Source organism: Muntiacus reevesi, chromosome 18 (genome assembly GCF_963930625.1).
Source record: "Muntiacus reevesi chromosome 18, mMunRee1.1, whole genome shotgun sequence".
Taxonomy (NCBI): domain Eukaryota; kingdom Metazoa; phylum Chordata; class Mammalia; order Artiodactyla; family Cervidae; genus Muntiacus; species Muntiacus reevesi.
Genome location: NC_089266.1, coordinates 21,411,255 through 21,431,315, shown reverse-complemented (window position 1 = coordinate 21,431,315; position 20,061 = coordinate 21,411,255). Strand labels below are relative to the sequence as shown.

At 40.4% G+C, this 20,061-nt stretch overlaps 1 protein-coding gene and 1 long non-coding RNA gene across 8 annotated transcripts in view; one reads left to right on the top strand and one right to left on the bottom strand.

The window, feature by feature from the left end:
* Nucleotides 1-9,434, top strand: part of LOC136150231 (uncharacterized) — a 37,632-nt gene extending 28,198 nt beyond the window's left edge. For 4 of the 5 annotated variants that reach the window (XR_010659757.1, XR_010659761.1, XR_010659760.1 and 1 more), the window contains 3 exons: nucleotides 25-78; nucleotides 5,398-5,533; nucleotides 6,925-9,434. This is a non-coding gene — a long non-coding RNA (uncharacterized lncRNA). The remainder of the gene's footprint in view (nucleotides 1-24; nucleotides 79-5,397; nucleotides 5,534-6,924) is intronic. The other variant, XR_010659758.1, reaches the window with a different exon arrangement.
* A 4,522-nt stretch (nucleotides 9,435-13,956) lies between these two features.
* On the bottom strand, nucleotides 13,957-19,755 carry KRT12 (keratin 12). 3 transcript variants are annotated; one of them, XM_065909060.1, is made up of 9 exons: nucleotides 19,527-19,740; nucleotides 19,138-19,469; nucleotides 18,332-18,414; nucleotides 17,250-17,406; nucleotides 16,237-16,398; nucleotides 16,019-16,144; nucleotides 15,686-15,906; nucleotides 14,765-14,835; nucleotides 13,957-14,286 (listed from the first exon to the last, which is right to left on the bottom strand). In XM_065909060.1, exons 1-9 carry the CDS (start codon nucleotides 19,738-19,740, stop codon nucleotides 14,189-14,191), a joined length of 1,464 nt encoding a protein of 487 aa, XP_065765132.1. In that variant the 3' UTR covers nucleotides 13,957-14,188. The 3 variants fall into 3 exon arrangements, with proteins under 3 accessions (XP_065765132.1, XP_065765134.1, XP_065765133.1); XM_065909062.1 differs by having other exon boundaries at nucleotides 19,138-19,755; XM_065909061.1 differs by lacking the exon at nucleotides 14,765-14,835 and adding an exon at nucleotides 15,597-15,637 and having other exon boundaries at nucleotides 19,138-19,662.
* Nucleotides 19,756-20,061: the final 306 nt, after the last annotated feature.

Below are 20,061 nucleotides of genomic sequence, written 5' to 3'. Positions count from 1 at the left end.
GACAATACGTATTTTTTTCTCTAGGTTGTTCAACTGTTAAGTGCTGAGGAGGACATTCTTCCTAACAAAGATCAATCAGTGGGTACTTTGCAGTATTGTTTTTTTTTTGGTTTTCCTGTGTCCTCACTTGCTGTTGTGTAGTAATTCAAATACACGATTATTTCCAGCTTAGAGAATTTTGAGAGACTCATGAACTAGAGCCATACTGATGTGACAGCATAATTGGTGCCAATGAAACATTCAGTCATCCTATGTTTTTATTTTAAAATGTGCCAAATGATGGACTTGATTAATAGGTTATGCAAGAAATTAATTTCCCAACCAGGGATCAAACCCTGTGTCCTCTGCAGTAGAAGCACAGAGTCCTAACCACTGGGACACCAGGGAATTCTCCTTTGATGAATAGTTTTAGTTGAAATTTATCCAATACTTTCTCCCAAATTTTTTAATTATTTTGACATTGTGTAAACTGAGTATGATGTTTCTAAGCATTACTTCAATCAACATGTATTTGGCATACCTACATTTTGCCAGACCCTGCCTCAGTGCTGGGTATTTATTTCTAGATGACCAACAATACATGGTCCCGCCTTTGAAGAGGAATCAGACACACACAGTCAGTCAGTCAGTTCAGTTGCTCAGTCTTGTCTGACTCTTTGTGACCCCGTGAACTGCAGCACACCAGGCCTCCCTGTCCATCACCAACTCCTGGAGTTTACTCAAACTCATGTCCCTTGAGTCAGTGATGCCATCCAGTCATCTTATCTTTGGTTGTCCCCTTCTCCTCCTGCCTTCAAGCTTTCCCAGCATCAGGGTCTTTTCAAATGAGTCAGTTATTCGCATCAGGTGGCCAAAGTATTGGGAGTTTCAGCTTCAACATCAGCCCTTCCAATGAATATTCAGGACTGATTTATTTTAGGATGGACTGGTTGGATCTCCTTGCAGTCCAAGGGACTCTCAACAGTCTCTCCCATCAGGAAGCTTCTGTAAGCCTCTTATCCTTCTCCATCATAGGGCAGACAGACTGAAAACCACAATATGAAAACTGGTTAGAAAAGTAACCAATCTGATCACATGGACCACAGCCTTGTCTAACTCAATGAAACTATGAGCCATGCCGTGTAGGACCACCCAAGATGAAGAACCGGTCATGGTGGAGAGTTCTGAAAAAATGTGGTCCACTGGAGAAGGGAATGGCAAACCACTTCAGTATTCTTGCCTTGAGACACACACAACTCTTTTAAAAATAAAATTCAGATCACCATGGTCAAAGAACATGGGTTCTCAGAAGATCACTTAGTCTTGTGAGAAAGCATAGCAACCTGTTCCTGCCAACCCACTTCCAGTTAAAACCACACACAGATTTTATATACTCATCTAGGCTCTGCTCAAATGTTTCTTTTACCAAAAGAGTGGCCTTAGTCCTCGTGCCCCAGCCCTGTGTATTCTTTCCCTATTCCAAACTTCTCTGATCCCTCATCTGCACTTTCTCTCATAACCAAGTCTCTTTATACCTCAAGGTAAGGTTATTTGCATGTATGTCTATGTTTGCTCACAAGACTGGGAGCTGACTGTGGATCAGATCATGAACTCCTTATTGCCAAATTCAGACTGAAATTGAAGAAAGTAGGGAAAACTACTGGACCATTCAGGTATGACCTAAATAAAATCCCTTATGACTATACAGTGGAAGTGAGAAATAGATTTAAGGGACTAGATCTGATAGAGTGCCTGATGAACTATGGACAGAGGTTTGTGACATTGTACAGGAGACAGGGATCAAGACCATCCCCATGGAAAAGAAATGCAAAAAGGCAAAATGGTTGTCTGAGGAGGCCTTACAAATAGCTGTGAAAAGAAGAGAAGTGAAAAGCAAAGGAGAAAAGGAAAGGTATTCCTATTTGAATGCAGAGTTCTAAAGAATAGCAAGGAGAGATAAGAAAGATTTCCTCAGCGATCAATGCAAAGAAATAGAGGAAAACAACAGAATGGGAAAGACTAGAAATCTCTTCAAGATAATTAGAGATACCAAGGGAACATTTCATGCAAAGATGGGTTCGGTAAAGGACAGAAATGGTAGGGATCTAACAGAAGCAGAAGATATTAAGAAGAGGTGGCAAGAATACACAGAAGAACGGTACAAAAAAGATCTTCACGACCCAGATAATCACGATGGTGTGATCACTCACCTAGAGCCAGACATCCTGGAATGTGAAGTCAGGTGGGCCTTAGAAAGCATCACTACGAACAAAGCTAGTGGAGGTGATGGAATTCCAGTTGAGCTATTTCAAATCCTGAAAGATGATGCTGTGAAAGTGCTGCACTCAATACACCAGCAAATTTGGAAAACTCAGCAGTGGCCAGAGGACTGGAAAAGATCAGTTTTCATTCCAATACCAAAGAAAGGCAATCCCGAAGAATGTTCAGACTACCACACAATTGCACTCATCTCACACGCTAGTAAAGTAATTCTCAAAATTCTCCAAGCCAGGCTTCAGCAGTACGTGAACCATGAACTTCCGGATGTTCAAGCTGGTTTTAGAAAAGGCAGAGGAACCAGAGATCATATTGTCAACATCTGCTAGATCATCGAAAAAGCAAGAGAATTCCAGAAAAACATCTATTTCTGCTTTATTGACTATGCCAAAGCCTTTGACTGTGTGGATCACAATAAATTGTGGAAAATTTTGAAAGAGATGGGAATACCAGACCACCTGACCCACCTCTTGAGAAACCTATATGCAGGTCAGGAAGCAACAGTTAGAACTGGACATGGACCAACAGACTGGTTCCAAATAGGAAAAGGAGTACGTCAAGGCTGTATATTGTCACCCCGCTTATTTAACTTATATGCAGAGTACATCATGAGAAATGCTGGGCTGGAAGAAGCACAAGCTGGAATCAAGATTGCTGGGAGAAATATCAATAACCTCAGATATGCAGATGACACCACCCTTATGGCAGAAAGTGAAGAGGCACTAAAAAGCCTCTTGATGAAAGTGAAGAAGGAGGGTGGAAAAGTTGGCTTAAAGCTCAACATTCAGAAAACTAAGATCATGGCATCTGGTCCCATCACTTCATGGGGAATAGATCGGAAAACAGTGGAAGCAGTGGCTGACTTTATTTTTTTGGGCTCCAAAATCACTGCAGTTGGTGATTGCAGCCATGAAATTAAAAGATGCTTACTCCTTGGAAGGAAAGTTATGACCAACCTAAATAGAATATTAAAAAGCAGAGACATTACTTTGTCAACAAGGGTCCGTCTAGTCAAGGCTGTGGTTTCTCCAGTAGTCATGTATGGATGTAAGAGTTGGACTGTGAAGAAAGCTGAGCACCGAAAAATTGATGCTTTTGAACTATGTTGTTGGAGAAGACTCTTGCGAGTCCCTTGGACTGCAAGGAGATCCAACCAGTCCATCCCAAAGGAGATAAGTCTTGGGTGTTCATTGGAAGGACTGATGCTGAAGCTGAAACTCCAGTACTTTGGCCACCTCATGCGAAGAGTTGACTCATTGGAAAAGACCCTGATGCTGGGAGGGATTGGGGGCAGGAGGAGAAGGGGACGACAGAGGATGAGATGGCTGGATGGCATCACTGACTCGATAGACATGAGTTTGAATAAACTCGGGAGTTGGTGACAGACAGGGAGGCCTGGTGTGCTGCGATTCATGGGGTCGCAAAGAGTCGGACACGACTGAGTGACTGAACTGACTGACTGACTTCCATAATGTCCAATAAATGTTAGTTTGATTGAGAGAAAAGTCTATTTTAGGTAGAACACCTTGATTAACTAAGGGAGAACAAGTTCTATTTTGGTTTTGATTGCCAGGAGTTTTAAAATTTTAGACTCAATATTTTTTTCATGGAAAACCAGTCTTCTATAAGTTTCTTCAAGAGAATTCAGTTCTAGTTTGTATCCATAGTTTGTGGATTTCCTATGTACACATCACAGTCTCATGATTACTAAGGGGTTTCTGAGGTTGCTTCTACATATGAATGTTAATGGATACATATTTTTTTTTCTTATAAAGACTTCGTAGAAATCAAGTAACTATTTTGTGAAAACAACTCCTAGTGCTCTTTAGACAGATGGGAAAATGTCCTCAGATTAGTTTGCTTAAAAAGTCATGAATTAAAAGACTGCTCATTGAAACTGAAGGCAACTTTCTACTGAGTCATCAGAAGCAATGTATTGAGCAATATGATCTGTATCAATATGTCTTATGAAATTGCCAAGTTAGGAGTTGTATATTTTAGATAAAAAATTTATGTCTCCACTGAGTGTCAAGTATCTTTAAAGTTTTCTGAAAATATTAATAGAATCCATTCAATTTCCAGTAAAAGGCAAACGACATTAAAACATTTTTTTAATGTGACTTTTTATTCTGAGACTTTACTTGGGTTCCCAGAGACTATGAGAAGAGCTTTCCTCGTTCTGATAATTATCACTTTAGCTCTGGAGTTTATGGTGGCTGGATTATGATTCCCTTTAGGGGACTGATGCAAGCAATTTCTTAATGGTGTTTTGGCCTCTGACAACATGATTCCTTTAAGGAGAGTGCAATAAGTGGGATATATCCATGTGACTCATGCATTTAAAAAAATAAAGTAACCAAAATCAATAGATTCAAATTAAATATATTCAGAGCATCCTTTTAATGCCACCTATGTAATGGCAACAACTTATTCTCTGTGCATTGATGATCCGATGTTTGCATTTTGTAAGTGTTGTATATTTATTCTGTATTTTGCAATCTGTTGTATGTGTGCAAAGCATTGCATTTACACAGGATTTTTCTAAAAGTTATTCTATGCTCAGCAGAAAAACAACAACAACAATAACAACAACAACAAAACAAACAGACGCCTAAGATTATGAATGATAATCCCCAGGAGCCCTGAAGTTTTCCTCAGCCTGTTTTCTATGCTCTGTATTTACTTGTTGAATGAATGAATGAATAAAGTGATGGATTCAGGAGACATGGAACTTGACCCAGTGGAAAAGCTGCAGTTGAAGGATTTTTAGACCAATGTTGATGGTGGGATAACTTTACTTGAATTATTTAGCGAAAGTTCCATTTGAGATGCAAAAGTTTGTTGAAATAGTTCTTTCCTATTTGGTGATTTTTCTTACCAAAACAAACATAAATTAAGTGACCCCAAACATCCTAAATGGAGATAAATTATAATGATACTATAAGATGGCAGGATATTTGTGTATCTAGCAAGTGTCTTGTGATGCATATTACCCATTTTGGGGATGGAGTTTTGCATGATTTAAGTTTTCAGGGTCCCATTGGTTGGAAAGTGCAGCTAATCAAGAAATCATTGTGGAACCTGTTGCTCGAGGTTTGTATCATGGGAGTTTCAATATTGTATTTTCCTTTAACTCCTCAGATCATCTTCTATTTGCTGTGTATCCTGGAGGTGACAGATAATGCTGATAATGATGAGTACATGTTCATTGGCTTCTCCCTACTGAGACCTACCTTCCCCTAGAGCTGTTCTCATCTTCCCACTGGTTAACATTCAGGTATCCTTGCTCATTCCAACTCTACAAGCTGTAAAAACACCTGCCAGAGTCACGTAGGAGAGGGAGAGATTCCACTGCAGGCTTCAGTGGGGAACTGAGTCAAATTCTCCCACCTTCATGTCACCCCTTGGGGGACTTTTCCTTCCCTTCAGCCTCTGACTCATGAAACAGGAAAACCAAACTTTATTGTTCTGTTTTATCTCTAACACCACTGTCCAATGAACTCTGTATTAGTATGGATCTAAATCTGTGCTTTTTGTTTCAGGATTATCTCTTGATTAGATGGTGATTGTATATGTTTGTTTTTTAAATAATGATGAAAATTTATCTTAAGCCTACTCAGTCATTTATTGGGTAAGATAGAGAAGTTAGACATCAAAATTGCTCTATTCAGAACCAGCACATAAGGCTGTTTAAAATGAGTGTTGGATAAAAATAACTTAAAGTACCTTGGAGTTACTTTTACATAATGAAACATGTAATATAAAATGTAATTAAATATTTAAGAGTATCATAGTTTTAAAATATGCCCTCAAAATATCTGTTTAACTTAACAAACCCATAAAATGAATGAGGAGGTGTCATATCTTCTAGGAAGAGTTAATTAAGTCTCTCACACTTTTAAAAAATAATCAGCATGTACCACATGTGGAGCAATGTCGATTCTGCCAATTAAAAATGGTGATGACTCACTTTATTCCATTTATGCCTATGCAGCAAAGAAAAATAATGTATGAAACCTTATCATGCATTTACCTTTAGTTTATAAAAACCGAGATTATTGTCACTAGATTATGTAAAGACTTACCTATAATTGGTGCTAAATAAATATTTATTGAATGAATAAATACACAAATTAATACAGGATGCCTCATTTAAACATTTAGTTTAAATGTTTTTAAACTAAACATTTTAAAAAATAAATATTATACTTCAACTGGGTGTGTGTGTGTGTGTGTGTGTGTTTAGTCGTGTCTGACCCTTTGCAGCCTCATGGACTGTAGTCAGGCTCTTCCATCCATGGAATTTTCCAGCCAAGAATACTGGAGTGGGTTGCCTTTCCCTATATGCAAGAGATCTTCCTGACCCAGGGATCCAACCCTCGTCTCTTGTGTCTCCTGCGTTAGCAGGCAGGTTCTTTACAACCTTAAGCAATTTTTAAAAATCGCATGATATTTTCAAGTAAATGAAATATTTCAAAATGGATATACTTTCCTCAGTAGAAACTTCATGTATATGTAATTTTAGGAAGTGATTTACAAGAGGATAACTAAAATGAATATATTCTGACCAGTCAAGTTCATAATACCCTGTGTTTACAGTGTTTTTCCTGAGAATTCCAAATGCTGGGCTAATGTGATTATACGTGCTATTCTTTTTGTCTTTTCTAGAAGGTGAATCATCTCAAGTTGAGTAACCTGTTTTGAGTAAAATAATGACTCACTGAAGGAAGCCTGAAATACCATCCAGCTTCTGGTAGATCCCCTACCTTTGTGTGGACTTTTTAATTTACAAGTCTCCTCCTAAAGTCTATTTCCATGATTTTGAAAAAATTGCATTTCTTTAAGAATATATGCATTGTGAAACATAAGCAATAGCATCTTTCAGCAACTGAAAATTCACAGGTAATTGAATTTGAAGGAAGATCAGAGTGTAGAAATGGAAGATCAGAGTGTAAAAAGGCTGGTGGCCCTATGTTTTCATTCTATAGAGTTTACATATTTACTCTGAAATTTGCATTCTATGGTATATGTGTAAAGCATTGCATTTTCTCAGGATTTTCTAAAAGTTATACCATGCATGTTAAAGGAAAAAAAAAACCTGAAAATTGTGACAATCCCCTGGAGTCCTAAGGTTTTCCTCAGCCTCTTTTCTGTGTCCTCTACGTGTAGAACCCTTCTGTTCAATCTGAGCAGCCGTGTTAAAATTAGTGTCTTACAATTCTGACATGATTTGCAGCTTACAATGCTCTTTCACAGAAATTGGTCTTTTTGATGCTCACAACAGCTTGTGATGTAGTGAGGATAAATATTATTACACCAATATGTCCTGTTAGAAAATTTGACGTTTTAGCAATCAGCTAAGGAGAAATACTTCAGGTGAAAGAGAAAATTGGACATTTCTTTTTTGAGATTGAAATTGTTTGGGAGTTAGCATGAAGAGGAGAAGAATGAATAAGTCTTGTGGTCAGAAAGAAAATCTGTAAATTAATTTCTTTAGTTACAGAGTGACTTTGTTTCTTCTTTCTATGATAACAACAGTTACAGTCAATGCTTATTCTGTGGAATGAGAATTAACTCACTGAATCCTCATAACAGTCATGATACTATTATTGCCTTGATTTTTACAGACCGAAGAACTGAAGACCAGAAGGGTAACTAAGACCACTGAAAAGTAGCAGAGCTGGAGCACAAACCCAGGCGTCAGCTTCTGCATCTGTGTTCTTAATGATTGTACTCAATGGTGAGCAGGTTTAAGCCAGCTCTCCAGCAGAATACATAAGTAGAGCCCAAGGCCCATAGTGTAGATATTCCCACTATGACCAATTTCAGGTTGTTGCTGTTTAGTCGCCAAGTCGTGTCTGACTCTTTTTCAAACCCATGGACTCTAGCCTGCCAGGCTCCTCTGTTGATGGGATTTCCCAGGCAAGAATACTGCCATTTCCTTCTGAAGGGGATCTTCCTGACCCAGGAATTGGATCCAATGGTTTAATAACCAGCTTGTGAAATTGCTGAATATTTATTGATCAGCACTTAAGAGCAGGTACAAGCCTGCCCTAGTACATCATCGATTATCCTACATGGTGCTTTCAACACAGCATTGTCATGAAGACAGACTATTTAATTACTACTGTTGTTTAAACATCAGCTTTGAAATATGATTTACATACAATAAAATGTACCCACTTTATGTGTACTGTTTGAAGATTTTTGACAAATAGATATACCATTTTCATAATCAAGATACAGAACATTTCCATTAGTCTTAAATGTTCTCTTGTGACCCTTCCTAGTTAACCAGTTAATCTTCACTCCATCACCCTTTTCAGCCCTGGCAACCACTGATCTGTTTTTTTTTTCTTTTTGCCACACGGTATGAAGGATCTTACTTCCCTGACTGACCAGGGATTGAAACCATGCCCCCTGCAGTGGAAACATGGAGACTTAACCAGTAAACCACCACCAGGATCCGTTCTATGTCACTGTAGATTAGTTATTTTTCCCCCTAGAATGTCATATAAATGGAATCATATGGTATGTATTGTGTCTAGCTTCTTTTGTTCAGTATGACAGTCTTAAAATTCAGCTATGGTGTTTTTGTGTCCATTCGTATCTATGGGTAAGTTGTATTCTATTATATGTATGTACCATAAGTTATGCATTCACCAGGTGATTCTTTTTCAACTGTGAATGCTGATCATAAAAAGTCCTTTTATAAATATGTTGCTGAATGTTGCAGCCATAGCTTTTATTAAAAATAGTGATGGAGAGAATATATTTAATAATGGTTTTTCGTTTGATGTTGAATTTATGATACTAATATTAAGCAATGGTATTTTAATCTTAGATCCAGTACCAAGATTTAAGAAACATTTACTACCTCATTAAAAAGTCTTTTACTTAAGTATATGAATATAGGTTTTAATTTGATGTTTGGATATATTTTTAAAAAACTGAGTAGTTCAGACTGGCTGTTTGGTTCTCTACCCTGTAAATAATGACTAGCTTTCCTTTTTTACTTTATGCCTTATAGAATTTGCCTCCTTACCGATAGACTTTTTGAAAACTAATACCACTTATTTAAATAAGAAAGCTTTAATTTATTAAGTTGATAATTTTAAACAGACTTACTTTTTTCCTTCTCTTCTCTCTCGCTTTCTTAAGCAAACAAATTCCAAACCTATTTTGTAGTATTCAACATATCTCAGTCAGTCAGTTCAGTCACTCAGTCATGTCCGACTCTTTGAGACCTCATGGACTGCAGCACAACAGGCTTCCGTGTCCATCACCAACTCCTGGAACTTGCTCAAACTCATGTTTATTGAGTCGGTGGTGCCATCCAAACATCTCATCCTCTGTCCCCTTTTCCTCCTGCCTTCATTCTTTCCCAGCATCAGGGTCATTTCCAGTGAGTCAGTTTTTTGCATCAGGTGGCCAAAGTATTGGAGTTTCAGCTTCAGCATCAGTCCCTCCAATGAATATTCAGGACTGATTTCCTTTGGGATTGACTGATTTGATCTCCTTGCAGTCCAAGGGACTCTCAAGAGTCTTTTCCAACACCACAGTTCAAAATAATCAATTCTTTGGCACTCAGCTTTCTTTATGGTCCAATTCTCACATCCATACGTGACTACTGGAAAAACCATAGCTTTGACTAGATGGACCTTTGTCAGCAAAGTAATGTTTCTACTTTTTAATATGATATCTAGGTTGGTAATAGCTTTTCTTCCACGGAGTGAGTGTCTTTTAATTTCAAGGCTGCAGTCACCATCAGCAGTGATTTTGGAGCCCCCAAAAATAAAGTCTGTCACTGTTTCCCCATCTATTTGCCATGAAGTGATGGGACTGGATGCCATGATCTTAGCTTTTTGAATGTTGAGTTTTAAGCTAACTTTTTCGCTCTCTTCTATCATCCTCATCAGGAGGTTCTTCAGTTCCTCTTGCTTTCTGCTGCAAGGGTGATGTCATCTGCATATCTGAGGTTATTGATATTTCTCCCGGAAATCTTGATTCCAGCTTGTGCTTCACCCAGCCTGGCATTTCTCATGGTGTACTCTGCATATAAGTTAAATAAGCAGGGTGACAATATACAGCCTTGATGTATTTCTTTCCCAATTTGGAACTGGTCCATTGTTCCATGTCTGGTTCTAACTGTTGCTTCTTGACCTGCATACAGATTTCTCAGGAGGCGAGTAAGGTGGTCTGGTATTTCCATCTCTTTAAGAATTTTCCCCAGTTTGTTGTGATCCACACAGTCAAAGGTTTTGGTGTAATCAATAAAGTAGAAGTACATGTTTTTCTGGAACTCTCTTGCTTTTTCAATGATCCAAGGGATGTTGGCAATTTGATCTCTGGTTCCTCTGTCTTTTCTAAATTCAGATTGAACATCTGGAAGTTCTCGGTTCACATACTGTTGAAAGCTTGCTTGGAGAATTTTGAGCATTACTTTGCTAGCATGTGACATATCGCATATCTCAAGTGGCTTAAAAAGCAAGATTATTTTTAAAAATCTCATATCCTGAGATTCCAGTAGGTGGCACTCTTACAAAGCCTAAAGACTTCTGTTTTGGCAATCCATGGTTGTTTTCTAGATGATTCTCTTTCTACTCTCACCTACTTGCAAACCCATTTGTTCTGGATAACTTAAATTAGTTTCCCTCTAATTATCAGGGTTATACATACTGTTTGTTAAACATTTAAAAATGTTCAAAAGAAGAAATATTCTTCAAACCCCTAGATTAATTTCCAAGAGATAACCACTCCAACAATTTAGTATGTACAATATTTTCCAGACTTTTCTCTAGCCCCCACACACAATAAGCGTATATAAAAGTTAAAATTTATATTAGTAAAAGTTTAGATTTTAAAATAATCATAATGATATGCTTGCCTTTGTTTTCTGATCCTATACCTGGGGTTTTTTCTTATGAGTAGTTTCCCTTTAAGAAAGACCTCTCATTTCTGCAATTCATTAATTGCTGAGTCCAAAAGGACCTTTCCTGGTGGTGTTGAACTAGGGCATGTGGTGCAGTGAATGATGCCTGGACTTCCATGATAAGGATTCTGTGCTAATTGCATTTCTTGGCAGTGAGAGTGGAGTAAGGAGAATTTGAATAATAAGAAACCTAAAGCTTCCTTTGCCAATTGAAGACTATAGGATATTCTAAGATTTTATCTGAATAGGATTATGATTTTTGAACTTGCTGGCTGTTCCAGGAGATGTTCACTGTTGGTGTGTTAGTGGGAAACTTTGTGAAATCACTGATTTTTTTTTTTAAAGGTAGATTCCGTGCCCCCCCCCCCCCCATAGTATTACCTTAAGGGCAGCTAACTTCCCCCAGAATGAGCAATCCAAGAGACCAAATCAGACAAAGTGCTTTTGTGACCTAACCTTAAAAGTTATACACTGTCACTTCTTCAGTAAGTCTGCTGTATTCATTGTGGGAGGGGACAATGCTCAGGGGCCTGTGTACTAGGAGGTGAGGCTCCCTGGGCCATCTTGGAGGAACCACAAGGAACAACATAGGTGGTTACCTTATCTGTTTACTTCACTGAGGTATAATTGATATCTAACATTATATTAACAGTTTTAGGTATATAATGTAATGATTTAATATTTGTATGTATATTGGGAAATAGCGACTGTGATGAGTCTAGTTAACATCCATCCACAGATGGTTACTTTAAAGCCATGAGATTAGATGAGATCACCTAGGGAGTAAGAGTAGAGAGCGAAGATAGCAGGATTAAGTCAACATTCAGAGGTCACAAAGAAGAGTCAGAGAAAAAGCCTCCAGGGAGTTGATGCCTTTGGGAGCCCAGTGGAGAAAGTATTTCCAAAAGAAGAGAAGGCTGAGAAACGAGGATAATAGCTAAGAAATGATCACCAGATTTATACCTGTGCAAAACCCGTTTCTCCTTGGAGTCTCACACAATTCAGATGTAGTTGTAAGGAAAACAGGTGTTGTTTAAAACAGTAACTACTTGCAGCCACTTTTGAGTACCAGAAAGTAACCTCATGTATTACTTGTGGGTGATAGAGCTTGTGCAGGAAAGACCTTGATAATCTCTTTGGGTCTGAATAGTAAAGTTCTCCTAGAGTTAGTTCTGGAAGGTGAGGGCTGGAGAGTTGAGTTGCCATCCATAATAAAGGAAGAAGAATGGAGAATCCAAGACCACTAGTGAATTTGAAAGAACGTGTGACCCCAGAAAGCTGCATACGAAGCGTGTCAGCTGAGAATGACAAAGTAACTCACCTTCTGTGGGCTTTTGCACCCACACTGGAATTCCTTCAGGCCCGTGTGACCCTCTTCTCTCCATTCTGCTCCTCTGACACTCCTTGCTCATCAGTTCCCCTGGTTTCACCATAGGATTTTGGTTACACACAAAAAGCAATCATAGGACAAAAATACCGAGTACTTGCTAGGTTCCAGGGACTGTTCCTACTGTTTTATGTACTCTACCTCATTTAATTTTCACAAAGCCACTCCACTATAGGAATAGGAAACTGAGGCATACAAGAGGTTAAATTACTTGCTATTAAGTATTAAGGTCAGAATTTGAACTCGGTCTGGCTTCAGAGATTTGGCTCTTAATCAGTAAATCTTGCTCGTGTTTTCCTTTTAGGGTTTTGAATTTGGCAACTCAGACTGAACCAGTCTGAATTGCCATCTACTCAGGCTTAGACTTTGGCCACCTTCTGCCCTAGCCAAGAACATGACATCTGTTATTGACTCGTGGGTCTGACCCACCCCAGTAGAAACCCCACCCTGGGCCTTGGCTGGTGCCAGATAGGAGAAAGGCAATCAAAGCAATGTGTGTTCATGCCCCTGTGTCCTTTCATACATGCTTCCCCTGTTCCTGTTCTCCCTTCTCTGCCTGGTTGGTTTCTGTATGAAGTATTTGGTTGAGTCGTCACAAATTTTTCTTTTTCCTTCAAGTTGTCCTTTGATCTTCTATCCACCCTGTCTTAGCATATCACCATTCCTGGTAGATGTCTATCTCTGCCCTCAATCTCAATTGTGAGCTTCTCCAGGCAAGGACTATACCTCTGAGTCTCCAGTCTGGCACACTATGAGGGTTCAATAAGAGTTTCTTGACTGAATGAAAGAAGGTGCTAGAAAATGAACAGGACAATGTTATACCCTGCAGTGAAGAATACATTTTTTTTTTTGTAACCTTGATGGGCTAATGTAAAAAGGAACTATAAGAATCTTTTTTGTTGTTGTTAATTATTCTAATTAAGTGCTCCTTTTATTTTTTTGATGTGGACCATTTTTAAAGTCTGTTGAATTTGTTACATTATTGCTTTTGTTGTTATGTTCTGGATTTTTGGCCATGAGACAAGAGGGATCTTAGCTCCTGACCGGGGATCAAACCTGCACCCTCTGCCTTGGAAGGTAAAGTCCCAACCACTGGACTGCCAGGGAAGTCCCAAGAATCTTCTTAACTTAATCTCCAGCCTCAACATCTTTATCTCAGTGTTTATCGACTTCATCAGTAGAATTTCACAAACCTCTCTCTACACCCTTGACTCTATTGTTGGCGTCAAGAAGGTACACATTTCACATTATTACCATTCACCTTTTATTAAAATTAACTTTATTAAAACAATACTACTCGATTAAGGTCCTGTGATTAAACATATGTTCTAGGTAACCAGAAGAAAGTTTATTAAAGGACTACCTCAGGGCCACAAAGATGTAAGGCAATTTTGATTTGTTATCAAGACCCACATTTCCACAATGATTTGTAATTAAATTTTGTTTTGAAGGCCAAAAAAAAACAGGCTCAAAGTGAATAGGGAATCCAAAGAAAATGAAACAAACAGAAGCAGAGATTGAACTGATATATCATCTTACTCTAAAAGGAATAATTTCTACTTATAAATTTCTTGTTCCTAAGGAACTAATCATGGGGCAGATCTTGTGAAATTTTACATCAGTTCTTCAATTTCCTGAACTTGGGATGAGACCACCTCACCATTCACCACTTCCTGCACAATTGTCTTGATTTTCCGGGCTTTGTTAGGGTCTAAAGATAAAAATGGAACAAAGGGAGCAAAAGTTAGTGCTTCAAATATTCATCTAACATTTGCTATTTAACTTAGGCTTCTAAATTAGGCATTGACTGATACAGTCCATGAAATTTAAACTTTCAGGTGTGACCTTTGCATTTCTAAACAAAATGCATTTTATTTAATAAAATGTATTCAGTGTTGTCTTGTGCACAAATGAAAATGGTTTTCTTTTTAAACACTTAAAAAGTGTTTATGATTCTCATAATACCCCTTTGTAGAGTAGATTTTCTCTTCCTTGCTGAACTTGCTGAAAGTTTTAACCCTGTGCAGACTACTCAATTTACCTGCAGGAATGCATAAATATTTTTTCTTGGCTCCAAATACAAATATACTTTAAATATACACTGCTATATTTAATGAGATCTTACAGTCTTGGTCATTAATAGATGTGATTCTGACTTGTTCTACATGATTCCTAGGGAATCTGCATACCTTTAGAGGAATCAGTTGATGGTGCTTGAGATGTGGAGGCTGTCACATATGAACTTTCCACCAAACAGTCACTGTAAAGAAAACAAGGGAGTTGATATCACATGATGCTTTCTGGAATGAGAAGGAAGAAGGAGTTTGCTGTTTGAGCTTTTAAAATGGCCAATGAGAGAAGGTATTCTAAATTTCTTGATTAAGAATGATGGAGTGATGCATCCTGAGGGTAATCAGTTGTGCAGCTACCTTTGTTTTTAAACACTGCCTAAAAAGGGCTCTTGAAGTGAAGCCAACTGACAATTAGTGGAAGATGTGGTTTCCCAATTTACAATCCTGAATTCTTCCCACAAGTCCAGGCTGCTGTTACTTTTGGGAAGTTCCCTAGGGTAGTTTCAAGGTGGTTGCATGGCTGATATTTGATGTGTCATTCTTAGCATTAAAGTCAGAACTCTACTGGCTGATTGTTCTAATACACGTCTGCAGTATGCCTCTGTCTGTGGTGCCATTTTTCATCCCAGCATTTTATGAACTTTTATCCAGGAAGATAATGGTGACAACACTTTGCAAAGTGTAGAGCATTTAATAAAGCTAAGGCATAATAGACATGTCCGACTCTTTCGTGTCGGATCCTTTGCGACCCCATGGATTGTAGCACACCAGGCTCCTCTGTCCATGGGATTTCCCAAGCAAGAATACTGGAGTAGATTGCCATTTCCTCATCCAGGGGATCTTCCCCACTCAGGAATAGAACCTGCGTTGAAGGCGATTCTTTACCGCGGAGCCACCTAGGAACTCCTATGTCTTTACCAGATGTGTTCTTTTCTGTCAACTAAAGAACCCTTCCCGCTTCTGTTGCCGTTAAACTGCATCTGGTGTCCACTGTCGGTCAGCCATTGAGGTTATTTTCAGTCCCAGTTAGCTATTTACCCTTGGGCCTCGCCGTCCAGCAGGCGGCGGTAGGTCTCGATTTCCAGCTCCAGGCGGGCCTTGACGTTCAGCAGCCGCTGGTAGTCGGCGCTCTGGCGCTCGGCGTCGGCGCGCACCTGCAGCAGCTGCTCCTCCAGGCTGCCGATGAGCTGCTGCACCTGGGACAGCTGGCCGCAGTAGTCGCCCTCGGTTTCAGCCAGCGAGTCCTCCAGGGATTTTTTCTGCACGTGGGAGAGAAACAGCACAGACGTAACAATGGAGGGGGCCGAAATGCGGAAGGCTGCCAATGGTCGGTCTTGCTCATTTGAATGCATCTCTTGGCATGCGCCCTACCATGGCGAGCTGGGACTGGAGCTCGATCTCCAGGTTTTGAAGCGCGCGCCGCAGGTCGGTGACCTCGCTCTTGCTGGACTGAAGCTGTTCCGTGTTGCTGCTGATCTCCTTCCTGAGCTCCCCGCTCTGCCGCAACAAAGAGGGGTGAGGGGACGTGAGTCAGCCCTGCTCCCCTTTAATACAAGCGCATCCACGCCTTTTGTTTTTGTTAGCAGTACCTTTTCAATGAACCAGGCCTCCGCATCCTTCCGGTTCTGCTCAGCGATGGTTTCATACTGCGCCCGCATGTCGTTGAGGAGCCTGGTGAGGTCCACTCCGGGGGCAGCGTCCATTTCTACGCTGACCTGGCCTGGGCCGCCGGCCCGGCAGCTTTGGAGCTCCTGGGGACAGCGGGTGAGAGGGGCAGAGGGGCCCATTGTGACTTTCGTGGGCCTCTTCATCCACAAAAAAATAGGAAACATTACCGTTTACGGCTGCGTTGGTTTAAACACAAACCATTTAATACAAACTATTCAAACATCTTTTATCTAAACATTAGTAGTTTTCTTCTGATTTTTGAAAGAGCTTGAGATGGGTTCCTAAACTCACTGCGGGTCCTTGGCGCTGTGCCTGCCATGCCTGATGGATGAGCTGGCCCTGCTTCTTGGGGCTCCATGGCCTTCACAAGATGGGGAAGGCCTGGTGGAATTGGTGCCCCGGGGGCTTTCAACCGCAGCTGCCAAACCCAGGGCTGCAGACAGTCCCTGGGTTTGCTCACTGGTTGTACCCTAGTCATTGGTTTCCAGTAGAAAGCTCTTTAGGAGTCTTGTGCCAGAGTTATGCTTAATTACTGATATACATTGTGGTATGCCAGAGTTCCGTGTGTGTACTACACTGGGTATAACCAGTTTCTCTAGCATATTTAACAGTATGTATTATTGGCAGACTTTTTTTTTTTGAACTTTAAAAATACTGTATTTTTGGAACTTCCTGGGTGGTCCTGGGCTTCCAGGGGCACAGGTTTGATCAAGGAACTGAAATCCCACATGCCACTTGGTGTGACCAAAAACCAACCAGCCAAACAAAAACACCCAAACTGTATTTTTAAAATCATGAAATCAGGACAATTAAAATTCTGATTGTCCAATGTATCATGCATACCTCTTCTAACTCCATATTTATACATCTTAAATGATAATTTTGAACCTGGGAGAAAAAAGCTGCTTAGAGAGCTGTCCTTTCTGGCTCTCACCTCCTCGTGGTTCTTCTTCAGGTAGGCCAGCTCCTCATTTAGGGTCTCAATCTGTGTCTCCAGGTCAGCTCTGGCCAGGGTCAGCTCATCCAGCACCCTGCGCAGGCCGTTGATGTCGGCCTCCACATTCTGACATAGGGCCAGCTCGTTTTCATATCTGAAAATCAAGTGCAAAACAGTCTAGGGAATCCACACACCCATTTGAATAAGGCCCCTGCCATCTTCAGGGCTACTTTGCAAATAAATCTGGCAGCAGTGTAATGAATGATGTGGTTTTTGCTTTTCTAACTTTTTATTTTCCTTTTTTTAAAAAATGGTAATTTACTGCTTAGTTGGAGAGCAGTGAAAAAATTGTACTTTTCTATCAACAGTGAACCCCAGCAGCACTCCATCCCAGGCTTACAGCTTCACTTCTGGCTGGCTGGCCTGGCTATAAACAGTAGCAACCCCTCTCTAGGTGGAGTTTCTGATGGAAGCCTAGAAGTGGTTGAAAATAAAATAATCATTTAGTCATCTTGCTTAACTTTTACTCAAGATTTAACTTAAAACATTGATATTCCTTTAGTAACTTGTACTAGGTTTCAGGCAACATCTTGTGTGGAAATTTGGTGGAGCAAACAGGACCTTAGGATTTTCCTCCTTATATCTGAGGGGAGGGGGTGGTGTAGAAAGGAGGAAGGGATATAAAAATAAGTTCATGGTTAATATTTTAGTTGTATGTGTCATCAGGAAAAAGATCATTTTATTTAACTCTCAGGCACAAACATTATTAATTCATTTTGATGCATGGAAGACTGAGATTTAGGACGCTGGTGGAATTATCTTGGCACATCATGAGTCAATAGCAAATGTCAGATATGGTAATCCACAGCCCTGGGTTTAAGCAACTTATAATTAAGGACGTGTAATGTGAACCTCTTGAATCTAGATACTTTCTAGAATGCCCAGTGTAAATTTACCAAAACGTGTGTGGAACCTGTGAACTGAAGAAGGTTGAAATATTTGTCATCAACGAAGGAAAATAGAAAGTAAGAAGAAATGCTGGGACATGTCAGGTATCATTAGTCGTTTATTCTACTCACTTCATTCTGAAGTCATCGGCAGCCAGTCTTGCATTGTCGATCTGCAAGATGAGCTGGGCATTTGCAATGTTGGCAGAAATGATCTGGCAAAACAGGGGAAGACACACAAAGTGAGGTCATCAAATACTAGTGTTTTGCAAATATATCTTTGGCAGGAAAATTTTAGGTGATGTTAAAGTGCTATTTTATGAAGAGTATAAAGCAGCTTTTAAAAAGAGAATATATGTGGAGAATCTTACTTAAAAGTTAAGAAACAAACATACCTATCCCACAGAAAAAGTTATGGGAATACAGTCATCTTATGGTGAATGATAAAATGAAACTATGGGCTTCCCTGGAAGTTCAGCTTATAAAGAATCCACCGGCAATGCTGGAGACCCCAGTTCGATTCCTGGATTGGGAAGATCCCCTGGAGAAGGGATAGACTACCCACTCCAGTATTCGTGAGCTTCCCTGGTGGCTCAGATGGTAAAGAATCACCTGCAGTGCAGGAGACCCCGGTTCGATCCCTGGGTTTGGAAGATCCCCTAGAGGAGGGCATGGCAACCCACTCGAGTATTCTTGCCTGGAGAATGCCCACGGACAGAGGAGCCTGGAGGGCTACAGTCCATTGGGGTTGCAAAGAGCTGGACATGACTGAGTGACTAAGCACAGCCCAAATATCTTGAGATGAGAATTTACTCCAAATACAGTTGAATGGAAACACATCTAAGTTTTGGGTGATTTGTCACTGTAAAATCTTGAAATAGAAAAAAGTAAAGTAAAAAATAATCCCCAGAGCCCCTCGAAAGAGACCATTTTGTTACCTTATTCCTGAGGTCTTCAATCAACGGATAATATTTACTGTAGTCATTCTGTGACCCAGGGTCTCCAGTCCCAGAGCCTCGCGTTTCATACCATTCTCGAATTTTGGTTTCTAGATCAGTGTTGGCCTCCTCTAGAGCCCGAACCTTATCCAGATAGGAAGCCAATCTGTCGTTAAGATTTTTCATGGTTTCCTTTTCTGACCCAGAAATAAGACCTCCATCGATGCCAGAGAGAATCCCTAGAGAGCCCCCTCCCGAGCCTCCTCCGAATCCCATCCCCAGGCCTCCAAAGCCCCCTCCGCCAGCTCCTCCATAACCAGCGCCCAGTCCTCCTGCAAAGGAGCTTCCGCAGACGCCCCCGACGCCAGCACTGGAACCAAAGCCAGAACTGGAACCAAAGCCAGAGCTAGAACCGAAGCCAGCACTGGAACCGAACATGGACGTGGCAGAGACGCCTCCCCCAGAGTTGCCTCCGAAGCCAAAGGCACTGGCCCCATAGCTGCTGCTGATGCTCGAGGCAGACATGCCCCTGGCTCTGCCCGGGGCACCACTCTGGGAGGACAGCCACTGAGGCAGCCCAGAGGTGCGCACAGAGAGGGCCATGGTGCTGCTGGAGGGACCAACAGCTCAGGAGGGCGCGGTGTCAGCGAGGCAGGAAGGCCAACCTTTTATAGGTCTCAGAATGGGTGTTGCCTTGGAAAGTTCACTCTCTCCATCCAAAATATAGTGGCCCCCCCTTTTCTGGCCAGCTTAGCAAGAAAATGGTTTATGCATATTGACAATTCATTGGTATAGAAATAATTGAATAACTTTTCCCATTACATATTTGTGATAGAAAGAAGAAATCTGGGTGGAGTGCAGATAGGTTGTCATAAAGAATTTTTCTTCTCCAAATTATTCTGTTGCTCGCATTCTCTGCACTGC

What these genes read in the sequence shown, in the direction of transcription:
- KRT12 (XM_065909062.1), bottom strand. Translation starts at nt 19,740, where the DNA reads ATGGCCCTCTCTGTGCGCACCTCTGGGCTGCCTCAGTGGCTGTCCTCC. An exon ending in GCCGATGACTTCAGAATGAA is followed by an intron (nt 17,407 to 18,331) that starts GTGAGTAGAATA and finishes CTTGATTTTCAG; the next exon opens with ATATGAAAACGAGCTGGCCC. An exon ending in ATCAACTGATTCCTCTAAAG is followed by an intron (nt 14,287 to 14,764) that starts GTATGCAGATTC and finishes TTTTATCTTTAG; the next exon opens with ACCCTAACAAAGCCCGGAAA.